Below are 23,005 nucleotides of genomic sequence, written 5' to 3' on the forward strand. Positions count from 1 at the left end.
CAGAGGAGAGAAGTTTTGAGAGCTTAGGATCCTGCAGAAGGCGGAAAGAAGCATCTGGCATGTTGTGGGGAGAGGAGAATTTGGCAGCTGGGTGAGTTTCTCTGGGAGATGTTGGGGCTTAGGGAGGTATTGAGAGGGGCAGGAGGTCATAGGCCCCAGGAAAATGAATAGGATGTGAGAATTTGTGGGCTCAAGGAGATCTAAGGGATAAAGAGACTGGAGGCGTTGGACTAGGAAGGGTAGAGGAGGATGTAGAGATTCAGGGGGCTTGGGTTAAAACTGGATCTACTTGGATCCTGCCATACGTTCTACCCAAGCTCCTAAATTGTCCCATCAAAGGAGAAATTCTAGCTCCGCTTTCTGTTCCAGACACTCCAGATGCCGATGGAGCCTGGCAGAACCGTATGGGAAAAACCCAGTTCTGGCTCCTGCACCCCGCAGGGTCCTGCCAGTGTTTTGCCCCTCTCCTCCAAATCCCACCGGCTAAATAGAAAACAAGGATCACGATTCCCATTGCTCTGAGACATTCCAGGGATCAGGGCATCTTGTGACAATAGCCTCCCGGATCCCTGGATGGATCCAGCCCTGGGAGCCCTGGATGGATCCAGCCCTAATCTTCCACATTTCACTGCCTACCAGCTCAGCGACTCCAGCTGCCCCCTACAGCTCCAGACCCAGAGGCTCCCTCAGCGCCACCACAGCTGGGATCTGGCAGCTGGTTCCTGTCAGCCCCTGCAAATTTGGGCCAAAAACCCAGCCAAGAGGCCATCAGAACAGAGAGCAAGGATGGCTGTGTGAGCCCGGCTCAACACCTCTGGGGCACGGTGGGTCCGGGGCAGGTTCTTGCAGCGCTGCTGTCTTGATGTGTGTGTGTGGGGCGGGGGGGAGCTTTGTGGGGGTCAAAAGGAGCAGTTCCTTGTTTTTGACGGCCCAAGTCGGGGGCTGAGGGGGGGGGGGTCAAACCTCGGCAGGATCCAGGGGGACCCAGCGCGCCCCTTTCCCCCCAGCCTCAGGGTAAGGCGAGACTGGCGAGCGGGCGCTCTGGGGAGGCTGGGAGGATTTGGAGTGGGACTCGCCTAGGCGCAGGGAAGCTGGGGAAGGACCCTTGGGGAGGGAGCTGCAGCGCGATCCGGAGGAGGCAGGGGCGGGACTTGGGAGGTGGGGACGGGCTGAGCCCCGGCTCCGGCAGCCAGAGCGCAGAGCAAGCGCCAGCGGCTGCTGAAGATGCTAAGTTTCTCCTGGGTGCTTCTCCCGCTGGTGAGTGCCGTGAGCCGTGCGCCCTGCGCTGCGCTGCGCTGGGGAGGGAGGGACGCAGGGCTGCCGCGGGCGGGCGGCGGGGTGATCTCAGAGCCGGGGGCGCTCCCATCCGGATGGGGCACTTGTGCTCCGGTCCCCACATTTGGCTTTCTCCCACTTGAGCTCACATCTGTTCTGGATGGGGCACTTTCCCTCTTCCCTGCGCATCTGGATGTTCCACCTCGCTTGTGGGTCTGGTGGTTGTTGTACAGATATGGTGTCTATCATCCTAAGAGGGGAGGGGATGGGGGAAAAAACCCAAACCCCACCATGCTGGGAATAGGCAGAAACAGGGCTGCGGGGGGGGGGGGGGGGGAGGGGGCAAGTGGGGCAATTTGCCCCAGGCCCCACAGGGGCCCCCATGAGAATATAGTATTCTATAGTATTGCAACTTTTTTTTATGGACGGGGCCCCCGAAATTGCTTTGCCCCAGGCCCCCTGAATCCTTTGGGTGGCCCTGGGAAGAAAGGGCAGAAGAAAGGAGAGATTCATTTGTCAAATGCTAAAAAAAATGACTTTACAAGTTAGAGTTATCCAGTGCTCCACTTCCCCAGGGGGGAGGCTTTGCAGGTGATTTAGGGTTGATCAAGCCTTTGATTAGCTGTATGTTGTCCAATCAGTTTTAAAAAAATGGAAAAGTATGCAAAGCATCCACATCCCAAGTTCAAGTGGCCTGAAGGGGACCCCCCTGGGCTATAGTGATCATGAGGAAGAGAACTTTGCTGCAAAACCAGAATATAACAGAGGTGTGTGTTTCCTTAGAGAGGTGCAAATAGGGTGACCAGACAGCAAATGTGAAAAATCGGGACGGGGGTGAGGGGTAATAGGAGCCTATATAAGAAAAAACCCCAAAAACCGGGACTGTCCCTATAAAATCGGGACATCTGGTCACCCTAGGTGCAAAGCACATGCAAGTCCATAGAGCACTGATGCTGTTTTGCTGAATACCTTTAGTGATATCAAGCACCAAGTTGTGCTATACTATGTCTAAATTCACAGAGGCGTTGGCATCACTTTCTATGTGCCCACACAGTGAGCAGTAACACCTGTGTGCTGGATTAGAATCTGTGTTTATAAACTCTGTTCCCCAGCACTGGTATTAGAATTTCCTGTTTCATGTTAATCATGGCTGGGGTGAATGATTACACATCGGTGCACTGCCAGGCATTATCTTATCTTTTCAAAATATTATAACAGACGGTATCAGTCATAACATACTTGTCTCATGGGATTAGACAGGACAGAAATTCCTGCCTGACAACCTGTAGGTACTGCCTAGCCTTTGGCATCATTTTGTCACTCACACCTGCGCATCAGACGCATCTGTTAGGAGAGTCAGTGAGCTAAGGATCAGTCATTTTTTTAATGGTTGAGGAGAAACTTTGGATTCTAAATAGGAAATGTGGAAAACCCCCAAATTCACAAGGTGTTTAGAGAAAGCAAATGTTTCCTTCCTCTGCCAGAAGATCAAGTTCGAGTGGAAGAATAATTTCAACAAGGATCCTCTGAACAAATATTTGTCCAGGAGTGAAAATAAACTAGAAGCCCAATCATTCAAGATGATGAAAACTTCCTGTGTGACACTGATCACCCTCAATTCCCATCAACTTCAGTAAGAGTTGAGTAGTTGGTACTTCCCAGGAGATGCTCATCACCTTGCAAAGCCAGGCCAATAAGAGAGCTAAAACTATTCTTTATGCAATGACAATAGCACCTAGACACTCAAGTGAGATTAGGACCCCACACTGTCAAATGCATAGCAAGAGACATTGTCTGCCTTCAGGGGCAGGAGGGGAGATAGAGTTACAAAAAGGGGATTTGACTTGCACAAGGCCACAGACCAGTTGAATGCTCCATCCACAGGACTACCCATGCCTCGTTAGCCAAAAAGCCTATTTACTGAGTAAAGTGGAATGAAGGTAATTGTTGTAAACAAGGAGGGGTTGCTACTGATGTGTAAAGATGTCTTAATGAAGCATTTCATGGGAAGTTAGACACACAGCTTCTACTGACTAAGACACTCCCCGCTGCCTAACTCCCTTTATGGTCTCATCCTCCATTCCTTGTGCACCTTAAATTTCTCTCCACAGAGAACTGTGGGTATGCACTGAATACAGGATCAGGCCTTTAATGGCAATTGGTATTACCCATACTGAGAGGGGAAATTGGGCAGTGATTTCTTTTTTAAAGCATCAATGGTAATTAAATCTTTGACCTACTTTGGGATAAATTCAAGTCACTACGTTTTCATTTCTTCCTCCAGGTAATAGTTAGAAAATGTCTGTTGTATATATTTACACACAAACTACAGCAATATGTCCATATATGCATGTCTACAAGGTTTATGTGCATAGATAGCCACATATCTATGTACATATATATCTATATGTATAGATCTATGCAGTTTAGATACAGGCAGATAATTAGATATACTCTGATACAATCGACAAACATTCAAGCTTTGCTCCAACCTTTAAAAACAGTCACGAAAAGTTATTGCTTAAATGAAACCTGTAAGGCAGACAGTGAATCAGCTTGTCTTACTCCATAGGTAATCAACTTCAGAAAGAGGAAAAACACATGGAAAATGCCCCCTAGCCTGTCGTGTTCACTCAAAAAAGACTTCTGAAATAATCTAATTAACAGACTGGAGAGAATGACTGGACACATGTGCTTACATAGCAAGGATTCTGGATCAAGTCTGTGTAAGACCTAGCAAACGACAAAGAGGAATTTTGACGGTAACCCAAAGGGTAGTCAGTAAAAGGTATTTTAAAAAGAGAGGCTATGATCAAGATGCTCGCTGCCAATCAGAACCAGTAGGCAGAATGGTTTGGATAAGAGAGAACCACACTGGACCATTTTTAGACCCAAATCTTCAGGGTGGAACCCTTCTGCTGCTTTAGAAAGGTTTGGCTAACTTTCATCCTTTCTTCTTTCTAGGGCTTTGGGATGTGCTACCTTTTGTAATTTCCAAACCAAGCTGGGGAAAAGGGCAGATAGTTCAGAAAGCCAAGCGGCTGCAGGCTTGGCGATAACTCCTTATAGCAGCATTCTGGAAGAAGCGCAGACTCCTGACTCATGCAGCAAATAGCAGACTAAGTAAATACCGTCAGCATCATTTATACCTGTGTGACTCCATTTAGCCCAAACAGTCAAGTCTATGTTTGTGAGAATGTCTCGGCACCAGAGCTGGTGAAAGAGCAATATATAGACTCTTGAAACAGACCCAAAAAACAACACAGGGTCTGCGGCAGGGTAAACAAACCCCACGTGGGCTGGAAAGGGTTAATGGAAAGTGGTGAGCATAATCAGTCTTGCCTGCCACACCTCTAATGGGAGTCAGGCCTGTGAAAAGGGGGAGAGCTTGTCTCAGTCCTGGCTGGTTGGGAAGGACAGTAGATCAGCTCCTGACACTGAAGGCAGGGGGGCTGGACTCAATGATCTTTCAGGGTCCCTTCCAGTTTTATGAGATAGGTATATCTCCATATATTATTTTGGGGAGAGGGATAGCTTAGTGGTTTGAGCATTGGCCTGCTAAAGCCAGGGTTGTGAGATCAATCCTTGAGGGGCCATTTAAGGAACTGGGGTAAAAATCTATCTGGGGATTGGTCCTGCTTTGAGCAGGGGGTTGGACTAGATGACCTCCTGAGGTCCTTTCCAACCCTGATATTCTATGAGCTGCTTGTGCTTGGGGAGAGAAGCTGGCTTGATCTGAGCTGAGTAGGACTGTGGCTGGTCAGAGCTTCCTTGGAAAGAAGGCTGGGCTGAAACTAGACTCTTTGGATTTATCAGGGACCTGCTGATGGTGGTAAGACAGGCCAAGGTATGGAATGCCCCACCTGAGGAGAAGGCTGGGGTCTGAGAGCTGAGCCCAGAGGGAGTGTAGCTGCATGAAGAGCATCAGAGGGGCTGGGAACTAAGCCCAGCAGGGCCAAAGACTGGTTTGTTTTGGGACCCACTGTGCCTTTGGACTCTACTACCCTGGGGAGGGGAGGTTGAACTTTCACAAAGGCCTGGCCAGAGGGCTGACCCATAAGCCACTAAAGGGAGTCTGGAAACTCTGTTGAGAAAACTGCAGCACAGTGTCCTGCCATGAGGATATGCACAGGGTGGTGACCTGGTGACAGGGCCCAACTTTAGGCCCTATCAGGCAGACCTCTAGATGGCAGCACAGAGTCTATATGATGTTTTCATAGTGGGGACAGCATGCTAATAGATTTCAGAGTAGCAGCCGTGTTAGTCTGTATCCGCAAAAAGAACAGGAGTACTTGTGGCACCTTAGAGACTAACAAATTTATTTAAGCATAAGCTTTTGTGGGCTAAATCCCACTTCATCGGATGCTTGCAGTGGAAAATACAGTAGGAAGATCTATATATATACAGAGAACATAAACAAAGTGGGTGTTGCCATACCAACTATAATGAGTGTAATCAGTTAAGGTGAGCTATTGTCAGCAGGAGGGAAAAAAAAACGTTTGTAGTGATAATCAGGATGGCCCATTTCCAACAATTGACAAGAAGGTGTGAGTAACAGTAGGAGGAATAGTTCTACGTTGTGTAATGACCCATCCACTCCCAGTCTTTATTCAAGCCTAATTTAATGGTGTCAAGTTTGCAAATTAATTCCAATTCTGCAGTTTCTTGTGGGAGTCTGTTTTTGAATTTTTTTTGTTGGAGTATTGTGACTTTGAGGTCTGTAATCGAGTGACCAAGGAGGTTGAAGTGTTCTCCGACTGTTTTTTGAACATTATAATTCTTGACGTCTGATTTGTGTCCATTTATTCTTTTGCGTAGAGACTGTCTGGTTTGGCCAATGTACATGGCAGAGGGGCATTGCTGGCACATGATGGCATATATCACATTGGTAGATGTGCAGGTGAACGAGCCTCTGATGGTCTGGCTGATGTGATTAGGTTCTATGATGGTGTCCCCTGAATAGATATGTGGACAGAGTTGGCAACGGGCTTTGTTGTAAGGATAGGTTAGAGGTTAGACTAGATTGTCATAATGGTTCCTTCTGGCCTTACAGCCTATGAATTTATCTGATGAATCTGGCCCTTTTTTCTGCTTGTGAATAATGTCCAGGCAGACTTGGTTACAAATTTATTCAGAACACTTTGGGTTATGTTGGCAAAAGGGACTGGTGAAGTCAGCTGCCCAGTTTGAGACATTGTACAGGGGCTTGACTTTCTGAGGCTAGATCGAATGTATCCCAGCCCGGGGTTCACAGCCCTGCTTTTTTTCAAAATGTGCTAAGAATTTTTAATAGCCACATGTTGTCAGGACCGCTGTGGTATGGCTCGTCTGAAGACTGCATTTCTGGGATCATAGCAGTCCTTGGGGCATTATGTTTGGCTGGGCTGTGACGGTAGTTGTCAACTGAGTAGGTAATGCCTTCTGAAGTAGGCAGGTGTTTCTTGGCGGTCTCCCATCCAAGCACTTGTCAGACTTGGCATTGCTCAGTTGATGAGACCTGAAAGGATCCCCAACTCAAGGTGATACAGCTTGTGGTTTTACTCTTCTGATACAGACAAGCTGGCATTTCTCAAAGCAAACAAAATAGAGTATCACGTCCTTTCCTGTTTGCACAATGCTGGAGTTTTCAGCGCTCTAAGCATTTTGATGTTAAGAATATGACAGATTTACAAGGCCAGACCCTAGTTCTTGAAGATTTGAATTTAGGATTTTCTATCACACCCATCCCTATTGAAGGTAGACAGCCTTTGTTCGGTGCTGAGTTTTCTGAACGAAGATGGAAGGATGACCCAGTGGTTAGGGCAGTAACTTAAGATCCCTGAGGTCAAGTCCCTGTTTTGACACAGGATGCCTGTGTGACCCGGGCAAGTCACTTAGGGGTAGATATTCAAAAGCTCACATGATATTTAGATGCTTCACTCCCATTGGGTTTCATAAGCTAGATGCCTTTGCAAATCTGCCCCTTAGTTGCTCTGTGCCTCAGTTCCCCATCCCTAAAATAGGACACAGGGGTACTGTGAGGATAAATATGGCAAAGCTTCTAAGGCTTCAGAAACAATGATAGCAGGGGCCATGTAAGTACCTTGGATGGTTTGAGACCACTGTGAATTGAGGACATGCAGCAGCTTGCAGTCTGAAGCCCTAAATTGTTACTGTTCGTCATTTAAGATGAATAACCAAGTATTGTGTAAAGTACAAGTGAGAGACAGTCGGCAACAGCAGACAATGTTCTGGCCAGAAGGGTTTTCTGAGTGCAAAATAATTTACTTTTTTTTTTTTTTAAAGCCTGAGGAAGGCCAACCGATTTAACATCATCACAAGTTGTATTTCTAAGGAAAATTTCCCTCTCTTCTGGTATAACCGTGTTTGCTTTCAGTAAGGCTACCTGCTCAGTAGCGTACAGCTCCACCATCATTTTGTTTCTTGCTAGACCAGGCCTTAGGTAGGGCTGCTGTTGGACTTGTGGTGATTTGCAAGCTCTGACGAGTCATGATGATATTTAACATATGGGATGGTCTTTGCTAAAGGCCACTAGGCGTCTTGACAAAAACAGACATTAGTAATTTACTTCTGAACTGGTAGCTTAGAACAAACACCTTGTTAAAATTTTGAAGTTCTAATTGCTCATAATTTTAGCATGACTGATCTTGGTCAACAGTTAGACTGGAGTCTAAGAGACGCAGAAAGAATTTGGGATGGTGAAGCACAAGGTGGCATTATTCCTGGTAAGACTCCACTGAGCTATCCTAGCATGCTGCTCGGACACTGTTGTTTTGGAGACGCTTTCTTTGAAATGAAATGTACAGCTATTAAAGAATTCCTAGGATTTCTTTTGCAAGAGAAAGGATGTTAACACGAGAGCAGGCTGAATATTTTCCACTGAAACTGTTTTTCAATGGAAAATGGGGCTTCAACCCCTCTTTGTTTGTTTTATTTATTGTAAAAAGTGTCTGCTTTCCATGGAAATCTTTGGCTTTTTACTGAAAAACACAAACACCTGAAAACCAAAACGTTTTTGACTAAACTCCATCAGTCAAAAACTTTTGGCTGAAAACCAAAAATGTAAATTCGGAGATATCAAAGTACTTCGTTTTCACTTTTGCTGTCAAAACAAAATGTTTTGACGTTCCTGAATTGAAATGTTTCACTTCAGCTCCGTTTGACATTAACCCACATCCTCCTGAGAAGCTGCTGCGGCGCCTTGTGAGAATTGTCCTTCAAGAGCATCATACCTCCATTTTTCTTCTGTAGGCTGGATTTACCAGCCTAAATACATCTCCCATGATGCACTTGTGACGGTCTCCTCAGGGAGCCCAGAAACGTAAGCCACTATGTTACCTCTTAATTCTGCAACAGACAGCTGTGCTGGAACTTAAATTGTCTGATAGCTCCCTGCCGCACCAGGCTGTCTTCCTGCCAGCAAATGCCAGGAGACTCTGCCAGGCTAATCTTTGCCTTGCAGGTAACATTCAGTATTCCTTAGTTACCCAGAGGCATCTCTCAGCAGTGTCCTGTCTGTCGCACTGGCCACTCCCAGAAATTCTGAGTCCGCTGTCTCCAACGAGACAGAATGCACCCCAGTCTTTAGTTTAGCTGAGGACCCGCACGTCACTTTAATGTACAGCACCGAGGGCGGTTTATAATAGAACAAGAATCAGCTTATTACTAAGGAACAGAAACTTAAGTGATATTAAGCAGAGATGATAGAAACAGAAAATGGTTGGAAATAAAACAAACTCAAACACACTTTCTAGTGTCTGAAATTGAACAGATTATAATCTTGGTCTCAAGCAATTTCTCACCTACAGTCAGTTCTCAGCATCTTCAACCCACATGGCTGAGGGATCCACCTTTCACAGATTCCAAGAACGCTGGCCCATTTTGTCCCTTCAGTGATGGATAGCTAAGGGTTCTCTCCCCTTTTTTCCTATAGTCCAGGGGAGATATAGTCTGGCCAGGGATCCTGACCCCTAGGGGAAAATGGGACCCAAAGGACAACTCCCATGAGGTATCACAGCAGCACATGTGGACACAGTCTAATACTGAACCAGCCTTGAATCGAAATATTCTGACTCCATTTAGCAATCCAAAATATTTCAATTTGGATCAAACTGACATGAAATACTGTTTTGATGTTCTTGACAAAATCTAGTTTCCGTGCAGAAGATTTGGATTTTTTTTAGTTTTTTGATGAATATTTGAATTTGTCTGTGGAAATGTTTTGATGAAACTGAATATTTTTATATTGTTTTGTAGAATTTTTCTGCAGATAAAACCCCCATTTTCCTACCCGCTCTAGTTAACACTTGTGTACGGGACAAAGTCCTAGCAGGGACCAATGAAGACAGATGCTAGTGGCCAAGGGGCCACAACTTTTCTTAAAATAACTGAACAAGATAACCCTAAAGACGACCTGTTCTGGTAGCAGTGGAATGGGGTAAGGGAGAGGAGAAGTCTGGAACATAATCAGGTTTCCACCTTTGGTAGAGATAGCATAGTGACCGCTGCCTTAGAATACCATGCATGAATTGGATAGATTCTCAAATACAGAGCATCTTAATTCTCAGAGACCCACCTAATCCTGAGGATAGACTTGCATTATACCAGAGCTGAGACAGACCTGTGCAAGCTACTGCACTGGGGAAATCATTGAACCACTGAGTTTAGAATTCCAGCAGGTCAAGCCCTATCAGTATGATAAGGCAGGTTTATGCTGCATCTACAGGAAAGGGGATCTCTTTTGCAGGAAGTGGATCAAGTGCTAAAATGCCCAGCAAACCCACCTGATCTCAGATTAATGCTTAGAGTAGGGTGACTGGATGTCCGGATTTTATAGGGACAGTCCCGATATTTGGGGCTTTGTCTTATATAGGCACCAATTACCCCCTACCTCCTGTCCTGATTTTTTTTTTGCTTTGAGCAGGTAGTTGGACTAGATGACCTCCTGAGGTCCCTTCCAACCCTGATATTCTATGATTCTATGATTCACACTTGCTAGCTGATCACCCTAGCTCTGAGTGATAGGAATGCGGGGTGGGGGAAGGGTACTAGCAATGCAGTCATATATGACACACACAACTCCACTTACATCTAGATGGAACAATGTAATTTGGTTCCTGTAGTGTTCATGGTCTGCCCATCAGTACAGGGACTGTTTCTTTTACCTCCATGCAAGCTTAAGGTGCCATATAAACATTAAATACTAAGGACCTGATTCACTCTTATGCTGAACAGTACCATATTCTGCAACTAGTCCCATTCCCATCAGTGGGACCATTTTCAGAATTGGGTTCAACTCGGTGTAAGGGGGACAGAAGCTAGCCCTATATAATGATGACACTGGCTGCCAACTGGTTTCACTTTGTGATATGTCAGAGAGAGGAAGAACAGGAGGACTTGTGGCACCTTAGAGACTAACAAATTTATTAGAGCATAAGCTTTCGTGGACTATAGCCCACTTCTTCGGATGCATCCGAAGAAGTGGGCTATAGTCCACGAAAGCTTATGCTCTAATAAATTTGTTAGTCTCTAAGGTGCCACAAGTCCTCCTGTTCTTCTTTTTGCGGATACAGACTAACACGGCTGCTACTCTGAAACCTGTCAGAGAGAGGATTCTCTATGCAAAATAAATTGCATTGCACCAGGTTGTATGCCTATGACTTTCGAACACCCAGCGTAAAAATATCCCAACTATAAACCGTTTCCCATTATCAACAGCCAGTTACAAACACTTTAGGAGCTGAAGTAACACGTTATTTCCAGCCAAACAACTGAATGGCTGTTGGTTTTTTTTAAATGTAAATTGCAGTTGATTTTCATAGTAATCGTTTTATTACTGCATCTAAAGTTGTTTGTTGTGCCAGTGCAGTGCAACATGCAATATATTTGAAAATGTAAAAAATTAAAGAAGCATTGTGTTGAATTCTGAATAATAGCAATTCAGAAGCGTGTTCCTAATGTACAATAATGAGAGATGCTATTTTAGGAGGTGATCATGCTGATTTTAAAAACCTATATTGAAGGTTACCCATTGTCAAAGCATAATGGGTGAAAATTAACCATTGCTTATAGCGCGTCTTCATTTTCTTTTTATGTTAACTCCTTAATTCTCTTTCCATTCTCATATTAGGGCATGTGAGCCATCTCAGAGGATTTTTAAAGATGAAGTCTTGTCCTTTTCTCTAGGTGGATATTATTGTGCAGTTTTAACTGTCTATGTGGGCAGTAAAGTTTCCATTGAGGCTAAGAATAGAATCCTGATTTCCTGTTAAATTGCGTTGTTTATTGACAGCATTCCATAAGCCTATAAATCAACTTCCTGTGACAGGATTGGTATAATAAAAGACAGGACTGTACTGTACTCTCAAAGTTTTTGGGGGCTTAGGGTGGCTTTACAGTGTTCTTCAGAAATGTCTCAGTAAATCTACAATCTGTCACTTAGATTAAATCAGTATTTTCAGTGCTTCTGGGTGGGTTTTAAATAGGCCAGCTTGCAAAAAGCCAAATCGTGTTGCTTTATTCACTCATGTGCTCCCAGTGGCTTCAGCTGAATGAAACTTTTGGTGCTGTCAATACATAGCTCTCAGATACTTTGGTTCCAATATTCCTCTCACGTATACTTGTTTTACGCTATGTAACTCCACTGAGTTCCGTGGAGTTACTCCTGTTTCACACCAGTGAAAGAGCGTGGAGAATCAGGCCCTCTGTCAGTTTGGTGGAGACCATTTGAAAATCAGAATAGGATCAAATTAAATTGAGCGCACAAAGATTTTTTCCAGCACCACCATCTGTCTCCCCTTTCCTTCCTGGCCTCCTCAGGCTCTGGTGTGAATAAAGTAGCTGTAGGCAGGAAAGCTGGCCTAGTGACTAGGGTAATAGAGTGGGACTCCAAAGTTCTTGGTTCAGAGACTAGCTCTCCCACAGATTTCCTGTGTGACCTGGGGCAAATCACTTAGCCTACTTTACGCCTCAGTTCCCTCTCTGTGAAATGGGAGGAGTACCTCAGGTAGGGGGGACCACCCATCCTGAATTGGGTGGAACAGTCCCAAAATGCAATGTTCAAGTCCTGGTCCAGGACTGAATGACTCTGGGACAGCATTTGTCCCAAATTTCTTGCAGCGTGGTTCTGCGCCTGCCCGAGGCTTAGGGGCAGCACCAGTCTCTTCCCAGTAGTGGGGGTTGGGGGGCTGAGGTGGGCATTAGCCCCCCCTTCACTATGAAGCTCCACCCCCTACTCTTTCTCTCCCCCTCTCTGTGGACCTACCCCCTGGCCAGGCCGGAAGCTGCAGCTGGGAGTAGTAAGAGCTGCCCAGGGAGTCCAGGCTGCTGTGTCCCCACCCTGCCCTGGGGGGTGGGGACAGAGGCAGGGGCTTGCTCTGCCCTCTGCAGTGGGCTAGGACTCGGGGGGAGGGGAGGAAGAGGAGGAGCAGGGGACGGAGCCACAGAGGGGGACAGGGCTCCTGCAAGTGTCCTGCTTTTGCCTTTTGAAAAGGTGGTCACCCTACCCTCAAGATATTGTGAGGATAAAAACCCATAAATGATTGTGAACTGATATCACCGTAGTGAGGGCCGTCTAGATCAGGGGTAGGCAACCTGTGGCACGCGTGCCGAAGGTGGCACGCAAGCTGATTTTCAGTGGCACTCACAATGTCTGGGTCCTGGCCACCGGTCCGGGGGGCTCTGCATTTTAATTTAATTTTAAAGGAAGTTTCTTAAACATTTTAAAAACCTTATTTACTTTACATACAACAATAGTTTAGTTCTATATTACAGACTTATAGAAAGAGATCTTCTAAAAACATTAATGTATTACTGGCACGTGAAACCTTAAATTAGGGTGAATAAATGAAGACTTGGCACACCACTTCTTAAAGGTTGCCGACCCCTGGTCTAGATCGAGTCATGGCCAAGAATGCCACTTTGCTGCACTGTTCTTAACCATGATTTCACTTCTTTCAGCTTAGTAGGAGAACTTCAGTGTTGTGAGTGTATGGATACCCCTCATTTTTCCTGATGTATACATTGATACTATGTTTTTAAATATCTGGAGATTGTTCACTGCATCCCCATAAATCTGTCGCTGACTTTAGTGGGAGTGTGGTGGTTCCCAGGGGAGGCAGGGTCACACCTGTTTGTCATATTAATGTAAAATGTATATCAGATTTCAGACCATAATGAAAAACTCTTCTACTACTTTACTTCCCGCTGCCCATCTTCTGTGTAAGTAGCATCATTACCATTAATGGCCATTAATACAAACACATGCGCTCAGACCCCATGACTTCACACCATGGCTCCTCCTGGATGGAATTGCTATTGTGAATCATTTGTATTGTGCTGGCCCCAATTGGGATTGAGATCCCATTGCACTGGGCATTGCACAAACACCGAGCAGAAGGACAGTCACAGCCCCAAAGCGCTGACAGTCTAATTTCATAAGCACCAACTCCGTGGGTGCTTCGGGGCTGAAGAACCCATGGGAAAAAATAGTGGGTGCTTAGCACCCACTAGCGGACCCTGCCGATCAGCTCCCTCCCCCACCCCAGTGCCTCCTACCCGCCGCTGAACAGCTGTTTTAGGCATTGACAGACCTGAATTACATAATGCTCAATATCCTCCTTCATCTGGGGCCAACAGAAATGGTCTCTAGCAAGGTGAATAACTCAGTCAGCACCTAAGAGGCCCACATTTTCATGAACAACTGTTCAGCGGCGGGCAGGAGGCACTGGGGGGGAGGGGCAGAAACGGAGGCAGGAAGAGGCGGAGCGAGGGAAGGGTGCATTCGGGGGAGGAGGCAGAGCAGGGATGAGAAGAGGTGGGGTGGGGGTGGAGCAGAGGCAGGAAGAGGCAGGGCTTTGGGGGAAGGGGTGGAGTGGGGGCGGGACCTGGGGTTGAGCGCCCCTGGGAAATCAAAAATAATTGCATTAAGATTCTTAAGAACACCCATGCGTAGTTAGCCATGTGTCAGCAAAGGGGAGAGTTATTCACAATGCAACCTGTTAAATCGCACCCACCCTTTCTATCTATCTCTTGCCCAGGTTGCTTCTATCCACCCGGAATGCAAGATATTCCAACAGGTGGTGAAAGACCAGGCTCTATGTTTAGAAAAAAATGAAGCTACTTTACCCAACTTAAAAGGTGAGAGACATAGGCCCCATGTGGCAAAACCTGACATGAGCCGTCTTTGTTTGACTTCAACAGGGCTAGCCACATAAGCAAGGACTGCTCTCTTGAGTAAAGTTTCAGAAGGTTTGGCCTGATTTTTCTCATCACTTGTGCTCTGTAAAGAACTTGTATCTTGCAGCATCTATTATTTCTTTTTGATTGTAGTGGTGTTTGATGTTGGTAATACACTTTATCTGTGCATTGCTTACATTCATAGCCAGTATTATAACCTTAGGTGGGGCACATCCTCTGTGGGGGTAATTTGTCACATGACCATTGGCTTCAGTGGAGCTATGACAATTTATGCTAGTTGTGCTATCCTCACATCGCCCCTGTAAGTAGGCAATTACTATTATTCCCATTTTACAGAATGAAACTGAGGCACAGAAAGTCTGACTAGTCCAGGGTCTCGCAGGAAGTCTGTGCTAGAGCAGGGAAGTGAACTGAACCTGAGGTACTAACCTGAGACTTAAAAGACCTGAGTTCAGTTCCCTGCTCTGTCATGACTTCCTGTGAGACTCTGGGCTAATCATTTAGTCTTTCTGTGCCTCAGTTTCCTACCTGTAAAATGGGAATACTAGTAATTTCCTACCTTACAGATGTGATGTGAGGATAAACCCATTGGCAATTTTTCTTGTTGCCCAGTTTTGTTTTACTGACTAAAAGAGCTCCTTTTTCAAGATGATTGTACAATTTTAGGATTGCATTTGCTTGACTCTTATGTTCACTTTCTCAAGAAAAGAAAAGAAACAGATGAGATGAAAAATGTATATGTGAGAGACTGTGTCCATGACTGTAAAACAGAAATACAATGTCCCCCTAAATTTGTGGAACTGCATGGGATTTAGCACAACCATGTGTCATGCTGCCTGGAGTGGCTCATGACTGAGAGTGCCAACCTTATACTGGATTGTTAAGAAGCAGGACAGAGATCCCAAACTGGTTGTGTGTTCTATAATTAGATTTCACCAGTAGCAAGTGTGAACTCCTAAAGCACTAATACAGTCTTACCATGGAGTCACAGACAGTCCCCTTAAGCAATCCAGTCTATTTTGCCACCCAGGCAAGCTGGACTTACTGATAGATGGTTGCTATACACCAAAGATCACAACATATTCAAGTTACTCCAAGTCCCAAAGGACCAGTCACTTACCCCAGATCAATTTGTACCTTAGATCTCACACCAAAGGCAATACTTGTAGCCAATTCTCTAGTAAACTATCTAAGGATTTATTAACTAAGAAAAGAAATGAGTTACTACAATGTTAAAGCAGGCAAGCATAAATACGTAATTGTGGTACACTCTGTGGTCTTACAAGGTGACAGAGTTGCAGGAATCTGTCAGCTCCAAATGTCTTTTAGGCCAGTGTTAACCCAATTTAACCTATGCTTCAGTTTAGTAGCTCTCACAGGAGAGTCCAGACAGCAAAAGAAATAAAAAAAAATCTTGTCAGGGATTTTTCTTTCTTTCTTCCAGAATCCAAGCTGATGGGATGAGCCCTTTTGCACACAGTCTCTTCATGAGTTCAAGGGGGCAATTAACGAAGTCTTTGTATTATGATGTCCCACAATGGCCCATTTAGTTTTGATAGGCTTGCTTGTTGTGCAGGAGATGGTCCCTTCTGACTGGGTTCACAGTTTCAGAGCAAAAAATTTTTTTCAGTTACATGCAAAAACATAAATATTTCCTTATGGCAGGTGACAAGGAAAGTCTAAGTGAGATTAATGTATACAGCAATTTACAAGCATTTCATAAAGTCTGAATGCGAAAGACGTTGTTATAAGCCCAATACCCATCTTAACCAGTTACTAACACACACCTAAAGCCTTGGCAAGAGCTGGCACCTGGTCTGCCAGCATCACACCATGCCATTGTGAATCTGGGCTACGTAAGAACTGCAGCTGAGTCTTGCACTTGGTCCACTAATAAAGACACGGGCAATCTTTCGGTAAGCGATTGCAAGACTTCTGACATGCCTCATTCTGCAGACGTCTCTTTAATTTAAGACTCTTTTTCTTTCCAGGATGCCCAGGGGATTGGGATGGACTGAGTTGCTGGCCCAAAGCCACTTTTGGAGAAGTGGTAAAAGTTGCATGCCCGGGTTTCTTTGAAGAAATCACCAACATACAGGGCAAGAATGTTTTTTTTCCCCCTGTTATTAAGGTTCCTAGCCATTTAAAAATATGCATAAGGGCTAAGATACTAAAGCAATCAATATTCATGCATCAAGGCAGAGTTGGATCAAGTTCTGGGGCCCTGGGCTGGAGCAAGGGAGGGGGACCCGGAACCAGAACTGTGGCCCTGCCCCCCACTTTTGCCTGTGGCCCCACCCATGGCCCTGCCCCATTCCACCCATTCCCCTGCAGACCCTTCCCCGTTCCACCCCTTCCCCCTGCCCCCCACTCGCTCCTTTCCATGCCCCGCCCCACCCACTGTGGCACCGAGACTGGAGAAGCTCTGCTTCTGGGCTGGGGCGGGGGGAGATTTTTCTGGGGTCCCCAAATTGGCTGGGGCCCCTGGGCCCAAGCCCCATTGGCATATGCAGTAATCTGCTACTGCTATCAGGGCATTAGGTTACTGGTGTCAGGAAGAATTCTTTTTCAGGGTTACATATTCATTAGGTAAATTTTGGGGGGGGGGGTTCTCTAATGTATCCTACATGCACCAATGTCCATGACCAGATAATGGACTGGATAAACCATTGATCTCCTTCAGTACACGAATACCTTCACTTGGACAGCTATACCTTCACAATCCCTTTGCTCATTCTGATCTGGGCTGATCTCAGCCATTTGTAAAGAGATGGAGAAAATTCAGTAAAGAGTGATTTTTTGCAATCATCTTGGGAATGCACTACTACTTGCAATGGTATTGAAAGTAGTAGAAACGACATGCACAAATACAAAGGACATATTTGGCCCTTATGCACAGTAGCTTAGAAAAAAGAAAACTCTACCTAATTTGGCCCATTTTAGCAGCCCAAAATTTGGAAGACAGAAGCACTTCCCAGCATGAATATGCTGGAGATTAGAATTGCGTTTGAAAATGTTGTGTTTGTATTTGATGTGGAAAATAAAAGGCCCTGAGCACCCTTATTCAAAGGAATAGTCCATTTTAAAATAATCCCATACCCAATTATGCAGTCTGAAAGTTGATAAAGTTATCATTAAAGCTGTTGGAAACTAAGAATTTGTGTTCTATGGGAAATTCTGACCTTTCACATTTAATTTTTGTTCCAAATTTGAATAAAAAAAAGAATGATTGAAATTTCTCACAAAACTAAATTTTTTGGGAAAAAAATAGTATCGGGTCATTTGAAATGTTCCATTTTGATAAAATTGAAATGTTTCGTTTGCATTTTTACTTTTTATATTTGCTATTATCATTAATAATTTAAAATAAAAAATTCAAAATGAAAAGTCATTTTGAAACGAAAAAGTGAAATGGCCCATTCCAAGAAGATTGAAATGTTTCTTTTCGATGGTTTTTTTTTTTCCCCCTTAAAAAAAATTTCATCAAAATTGACAAATTCCTGCAGTAAGTATCCATGTGGCTGAAATGGCATTTTTCAACAGTGAAACATTCATTGAAAAAAATGTTGGCCAGCTCTAGCAGTAATCCCTCTCACCATTTAAAAGCAAAAGCCAAATGCTGTGACAATCAGCGGGGAGTATCTTGCTAAAATAGTGGCATCATTTGTATGACTGGAAGGATGGGAGCCCAAATGTCAGAGTCCAGATAACTTTGTCCATCCTACTGTAATTGAGAGGATGGATAGTTTTGCAATGGGGTCCTTGGAGCCAGGTTTCCTGGTTTGTATTCCCGATTTTGTTGTAGATCCTGGGTGACCTTGGGCAAGCTACTGATGACACCGCTAACATACTCCTCTTCAAACTGAACTACATTAAATGTGAACTAGGAACCTTTTAGTTTGTGCCCACAACATCCATATGGAGGAGTTATAGTGTAGCACTTCGGTACACCCAGTTATTCACACCCGGGGCAGTGTAGACATAGCCTTAATTTCTTCATCTATAAAATGGGGATGATAATAATACTACCCTACCTTCCTGAAGTACTGAGAGGCTTAAGTCTTTCAGACTTGGAAGTGATCAGAAATTATATGTGCTTTGGGATCCTTGGGTAAAAGATATTACAGAAATTCAAAGTATTGTTATTAATGCTATAAAGTGGGTATACAGTGTTGTTGTAGCCGTGTTGGTCCCACCTTGTGTCTCTAATCAACAGGGCCGCCCAGAAGGTGGGGCAAGTGGGGCAATTTGCCCCGGGCCCCGCAGGGGCCCCGCCAGCCCTGGCCAAGAATCCCTTTCCTGGCTAGAGGCGCCTTTTTAATTTTTACTCACCCAGCGGCGGCCTGGGTCTTCGACGGCACTTTGGCAGCGGACCCTTCAGTCGGCCTGGGTCTTTGGCGGCACTTTGGCGGCGGGCCCTTCAGTCGCTCCGGGTCTTTGGCGGCATTTCGGCGGCGGGTCCTTCAGTGCTGCCGAAGACGCGGAGCGACTGAAGGACCTGCTGCCGCAGACTCGGAGCTCCACCCGGCGAGTACAAGCGCCGCAGCGAGTGGCGCCTTTTTTTATGTCCGCTCCCCCGCTTTGCCCCAGGCCCCCTGAATCCTCTGGGCGGCCCTGCTAATCAACTGAGTAGTCATATGCCTTAAGACCCAAACTGGTTCTTAAAGGCACGATTTGGATGCATGACTTAGGTGCCTCTGTATAAACATGGAGCTCACAGTATGCAATTCCTATATAAACCTGGAAGCTGCTTTGTTCCTTTCCCGTTCATTTGAATATTTGTCTCAGCCTTTCAAAGGTAGATAGCTAAAGTAGCTTTAATTCTGTATAGCCAATCTTGCTAAAAGCAGTTGGCGCATCCAGAAGTATCGATAAGTAATAAAATAGATCCGAGGATTTGGGCACTAAGAATAAGCTGTTTCTTGTCAGTGCTAAACAACATGCGTCATTTGCTGATGTGTTTCACTGTTTCAGGCTTTCTGCAAAGAAACTGTACACAAGAGGCATATTGGTCAGAACCGTACCCACCGTACTCTATTGCCTGCGGATTTGATGAAGGTTCCAGTAAAGGCCCTGAAGATCAGGTCAGTATTGGGTTGGAGATGCACCTAGTAGGAGCAAACCCAGAACTGCCCCCATGAAAACATCCTGAGGAATGCTGAATATACATAAGCCAGATTCTCTCCTTTGCTCTGACCCTACGCCACGTAAGTGGTGCAAACGGCTGAAGATTGACTGTACTGTCCAGCTGAGACTTCCCTGGGTGCTGGGGAGGAAGCTACCACAAGGCTGGTGGAGCTGACCCCTCCACCACCCCAACCCAGCCCCAGCATAGGTGGGGGTATCAAGGAGGGGACTAGGGCTAGATGGCACTCCGGCAGTTCTCAGCTGCCATATGGCCCCTTGGCCTAAATGACATCAGGGCTGGATCTGACGCAATGCAGGGTGGAGAATCGGGGAACCAGTTATGGCCCCCTCATCCTGCACTGAATGGATCTTGGCGTAGAAGAGTCTGGCCTGCTGTGTTCTGTATCTATCTGGATGGAGAAGATAGCCTGCTGCCTAACCCTTTGCTTCCCTGGGGGGACCCTGCATACAGCAAAAGGGGAAGAGTCGTCTTCACGGTTCCTTTGAAATTAGGGTTCCAGACACTTGTGTTCAACAGCCTTCTCTGAAGGTAGAAAGGATGGTCCAGTGGTTAGGGTACGTGGCTCAAGTCATTACTCTGCCCATGTGGCTTTGAGAAAGTAACTTAGCCTCTCCGTGTCTCAGTTCCCCATCCGTAAAACAGGGACACAGCAGCACTGCCCTACCTCATGTGGTGTTCTGAGGTTAAATCCATCAAAGATTATGAGGTGCTCAGCTCCTGTGGTAATACCAGAGACGGTGTATAAAACCCACTATGGGAGAGATAGTGGGGTAGTGTTTTCTCTGTGCACTCAGAACCCGAGTACCCTTTTCACCCTCACCTGTTTGGACTCTGCTGCTTACCGTGCTTCTGTCAGCTACCCCAGAAGGGGAAAGCGCCTTTGGCCCACCCGCCTGCCCAGGGCCATCCCTAGCTATTCTGGGGCCCTACGCAGCCCCCTGCGGGGGGCAGGCCTTTGTGGGGAGGGGGCTGGCTTGAGGGACAGGGGAGAACCACCTCCCAGCACTCACCAGTGGCACAGCTGAGGCCGGGTCCCTGCACTTCCCGCCGCCAGTGAGTGCAGGCCCAGCCCTGCTGCAGTCCTCAGGGATGGGAAAAGGCAGGGCAGAGGCTGGAGCAGCACGCAGCTGCGCAGGGCACCAGGAAATTTGGTGCCCTAAGTTTCCTGGTGCCCTATGCAGCTGTGTACTTTGTGTATGGTAAGGATGGCCCTGCGGCTGCCCTACTCAGGGCCGGCGCAACCCATTAGGCGACCTAGGCGGTCGCCTAGGACACTACAATTTGGGGGGCGGCGACCGCGGCGGTATTTCGGCGGTGGGACCTTCCGCTGCCTCTGTGGAGGGCGGCATTTCAGGGTGGGACCTTCCGCCGCCTAGGGCGGCAGAAAAGCTGGCGGCGCTCCTGGCCCTACTGAACAAGCCTCCTGCTTTCCATCTTTGTGTTGCATATTACATCGAAAACGTTAGGGTGATTTCACAAAATGCCAGGATGATTCTCCGATGGGCAGGTTTACTGCCAATGTTTCTGGACCTATTTAAAATGGATAATGACTGTCTCAGCCTGGAGTTGTTGGCATCTCCTCAGCCTTTTGATAAACGAGGTTAGGGTTAGGATGAACTGGTGAACAATGTGGCACTTGCATCTGCCCTGAGGAAATTTGACTGACCAGCAGCAAACTAAGGATTTTGATTCCTTATGATTTGGAATAAGCAGGTGGCCCTGTAGTGAAACTGGAAACAATTTGCACAGGTAAAGCTTGCTGGTGCTTCCTGTTTTTTTCAAGATACATCAATACGCAACATGCCAAAATGAACGTAGTGGTGTTAAAGTGTAATATCAAAGAGGCAATAACACTTAGGGTCCTCTGCACTGCAATCAGAGGTGTGACTGCAGCACATCTAAACTAACCGGAGCTAGCATAACGATAGCCGTGAAACCACGGCAGCACGGGCTGTACAAGTCCACCTGGGACCCTGGTTATATTCTTGAGCGGCTAGTCTGTGCAGCCCCGGCTTCACTGCTATTGATATTCGAGCGTGCTGGATCAAAGCTAGCTTCGGTATGTCTATGCATGTTGCAGTCACACCTCTGATTGCAGTATAGAAATACCCTTAGTAGGCTGAGTTTGAAACTAGGAATTAAGGACTCTGCGTCAGAGCTCAGAAACGAACCCCATTAACACACCGTGTGATGTTGGGTCACTCTCAACTCCATAATGTTTCAGTTTCCTCATCTTTTCTTTTTTGCTTAGCTGTACTTACTCGCTAGAGGCTTGATCCATAGCCCATTCAAGTTCATTAGACTCCCATTAGTTCTGATGGGCCTTGCATGTGGTCCTAGGTATTGAAACAATTAGTTAGTGACAGAATTTGCAAGGTGCTGAACACTGGTGACAGGCTGAGTGACTTCACCTCCCATCAGCTTCAATGAGAGTTGTAAAAGCTCAGCACCTTGAACCATCGGACCTTCACTGAGGATTTGGGATAGGCCACAGCTAGGCGCCTTTATCCAAATACTCCCAAACATTGGTGCTTCAAATAAATGAAGTCCGGCTGCCAGACACTCCTTGTTTTGTGTCGCAAATATAAAACCCAAGCCGCAAGGTTTTGTAAAACCAAGACATATCTTAACAATACTTAGCTCTTAGAGTGAATTGAGTCTTTCTGGTAGCTTCAAGGGGCTTTGGATCAGGCCCATGTAGCACATTTATACACATCAAAGCCCTGTACACCGGGGGGAGGGGTACGTGTCACTGTTAGAAATGGTCAGAAAATAAGGGCAGTGTTCTGCAGAAAAATTTGATGTTTTGTCAAAACATTGACATTTTTCAGCCAAAATCTGAAATTTTTCTGGTATTGGTTGAAAGCTTTTTTGGGTGTGGAATGGAAAAAAACCAAAACTTTCCTGGTAAAATAGACATGTCACAAGAAAATGTGTTTAATCAAAAACCCAGTTTTCTGCTGAAAACCAGTTTCAAAGGAAAGTTTTCAATGAGCCCAAATCATTATCTGCATTTTACAGATGGGGAAACTGAGGCACGGGGAGGGCCAATGCCTTGCCTAAGGTCACCAGAAGTAGTGGTGGCTCTAGCTTTTTTGCCGCCCCAAGCATGGCAGGCAGGCTGCCTTTGGCAGCTTGCCTGCAGGAGGTCCCCGGTACTGTGGCTTTGGCATACCCGCCGCTGAATTGCCGCCAAATCCGTGGGACCGGCAGACCTCCCGCAGCCAAGCTGCTGAAGGCTGCCTGACTGCCACCCTTGCAGGGACCGGCAGGGCGCCCCCCACGGCTTGCTGCCCCAGGCACGTGCTTGAAGCGCTGGTGCCTGGAGCTGCCGCTGCCCAGAAGATCAGTTGCAGAGCCAATGTTAGAACTCAAGTCTCCCAA

The 23,005-nt window shown here is 46.1% G+C and overlaps 1 protein-coding gene across 3 annotated transcripts in view; it reads left to right on the plus strand.

The window, feature by feature from the left end:
* Positions 1 to 1,173: 1,173 nt before the first annotated feature.
* Positions 1,174 to 23,005, plus strand: part of LOC101953972 (vasoactive intestinal polypeptide receptor-like) — a 39,341-nt gene continuing 17,509 nt past the window's right edge. Inside the window, exons 1-4 of one of the 3 annotated variants that reach the window (XM_005286315.5) lie at positions 1,174 to 1,257; positions 14,313 to 14,412; positions 16,464 to 16,571; positions 19,447 to 19,556. In XM_005286315.5, the coding sequence (XP_005286372.1) occupies positions 1,225 to 1,257; positions 14,313 to 14,412; positions 16,464 to 16,571; positions 19,447 to 19,556 (351 nt within the window). In that variant the 5' untranslated portion in view covers positions 1,174 to 1,224. Of the gene's footprint in view, positions 1,258 to 4,668; positions 4,774 to 4,967; positions 5,108 to 14,312; positions 14,413 to 16,463; positions 16,572 to 19,446; positions 19,557 to 23,005 lie in introns of those variants that run through there. The other 2 variants (XM_065582649.1, XM_065582650.1) reach the window with 2 other exon arrangements.

This window comes from Chrysemys picta, chromosome 2 (genome assembly GCF_011386835.1).
Source record: "Chrysemys picta bellii isolate R12L10 chromosome 2, ASM1138683v2, whole genome shotgun sequence".
Taxonomy (NCBI): domain Eukaryota; kingdom Metazoa; phylum Chordata; order Testudines; family Emydidae; genus Chrysemys; species Chrysemys picta.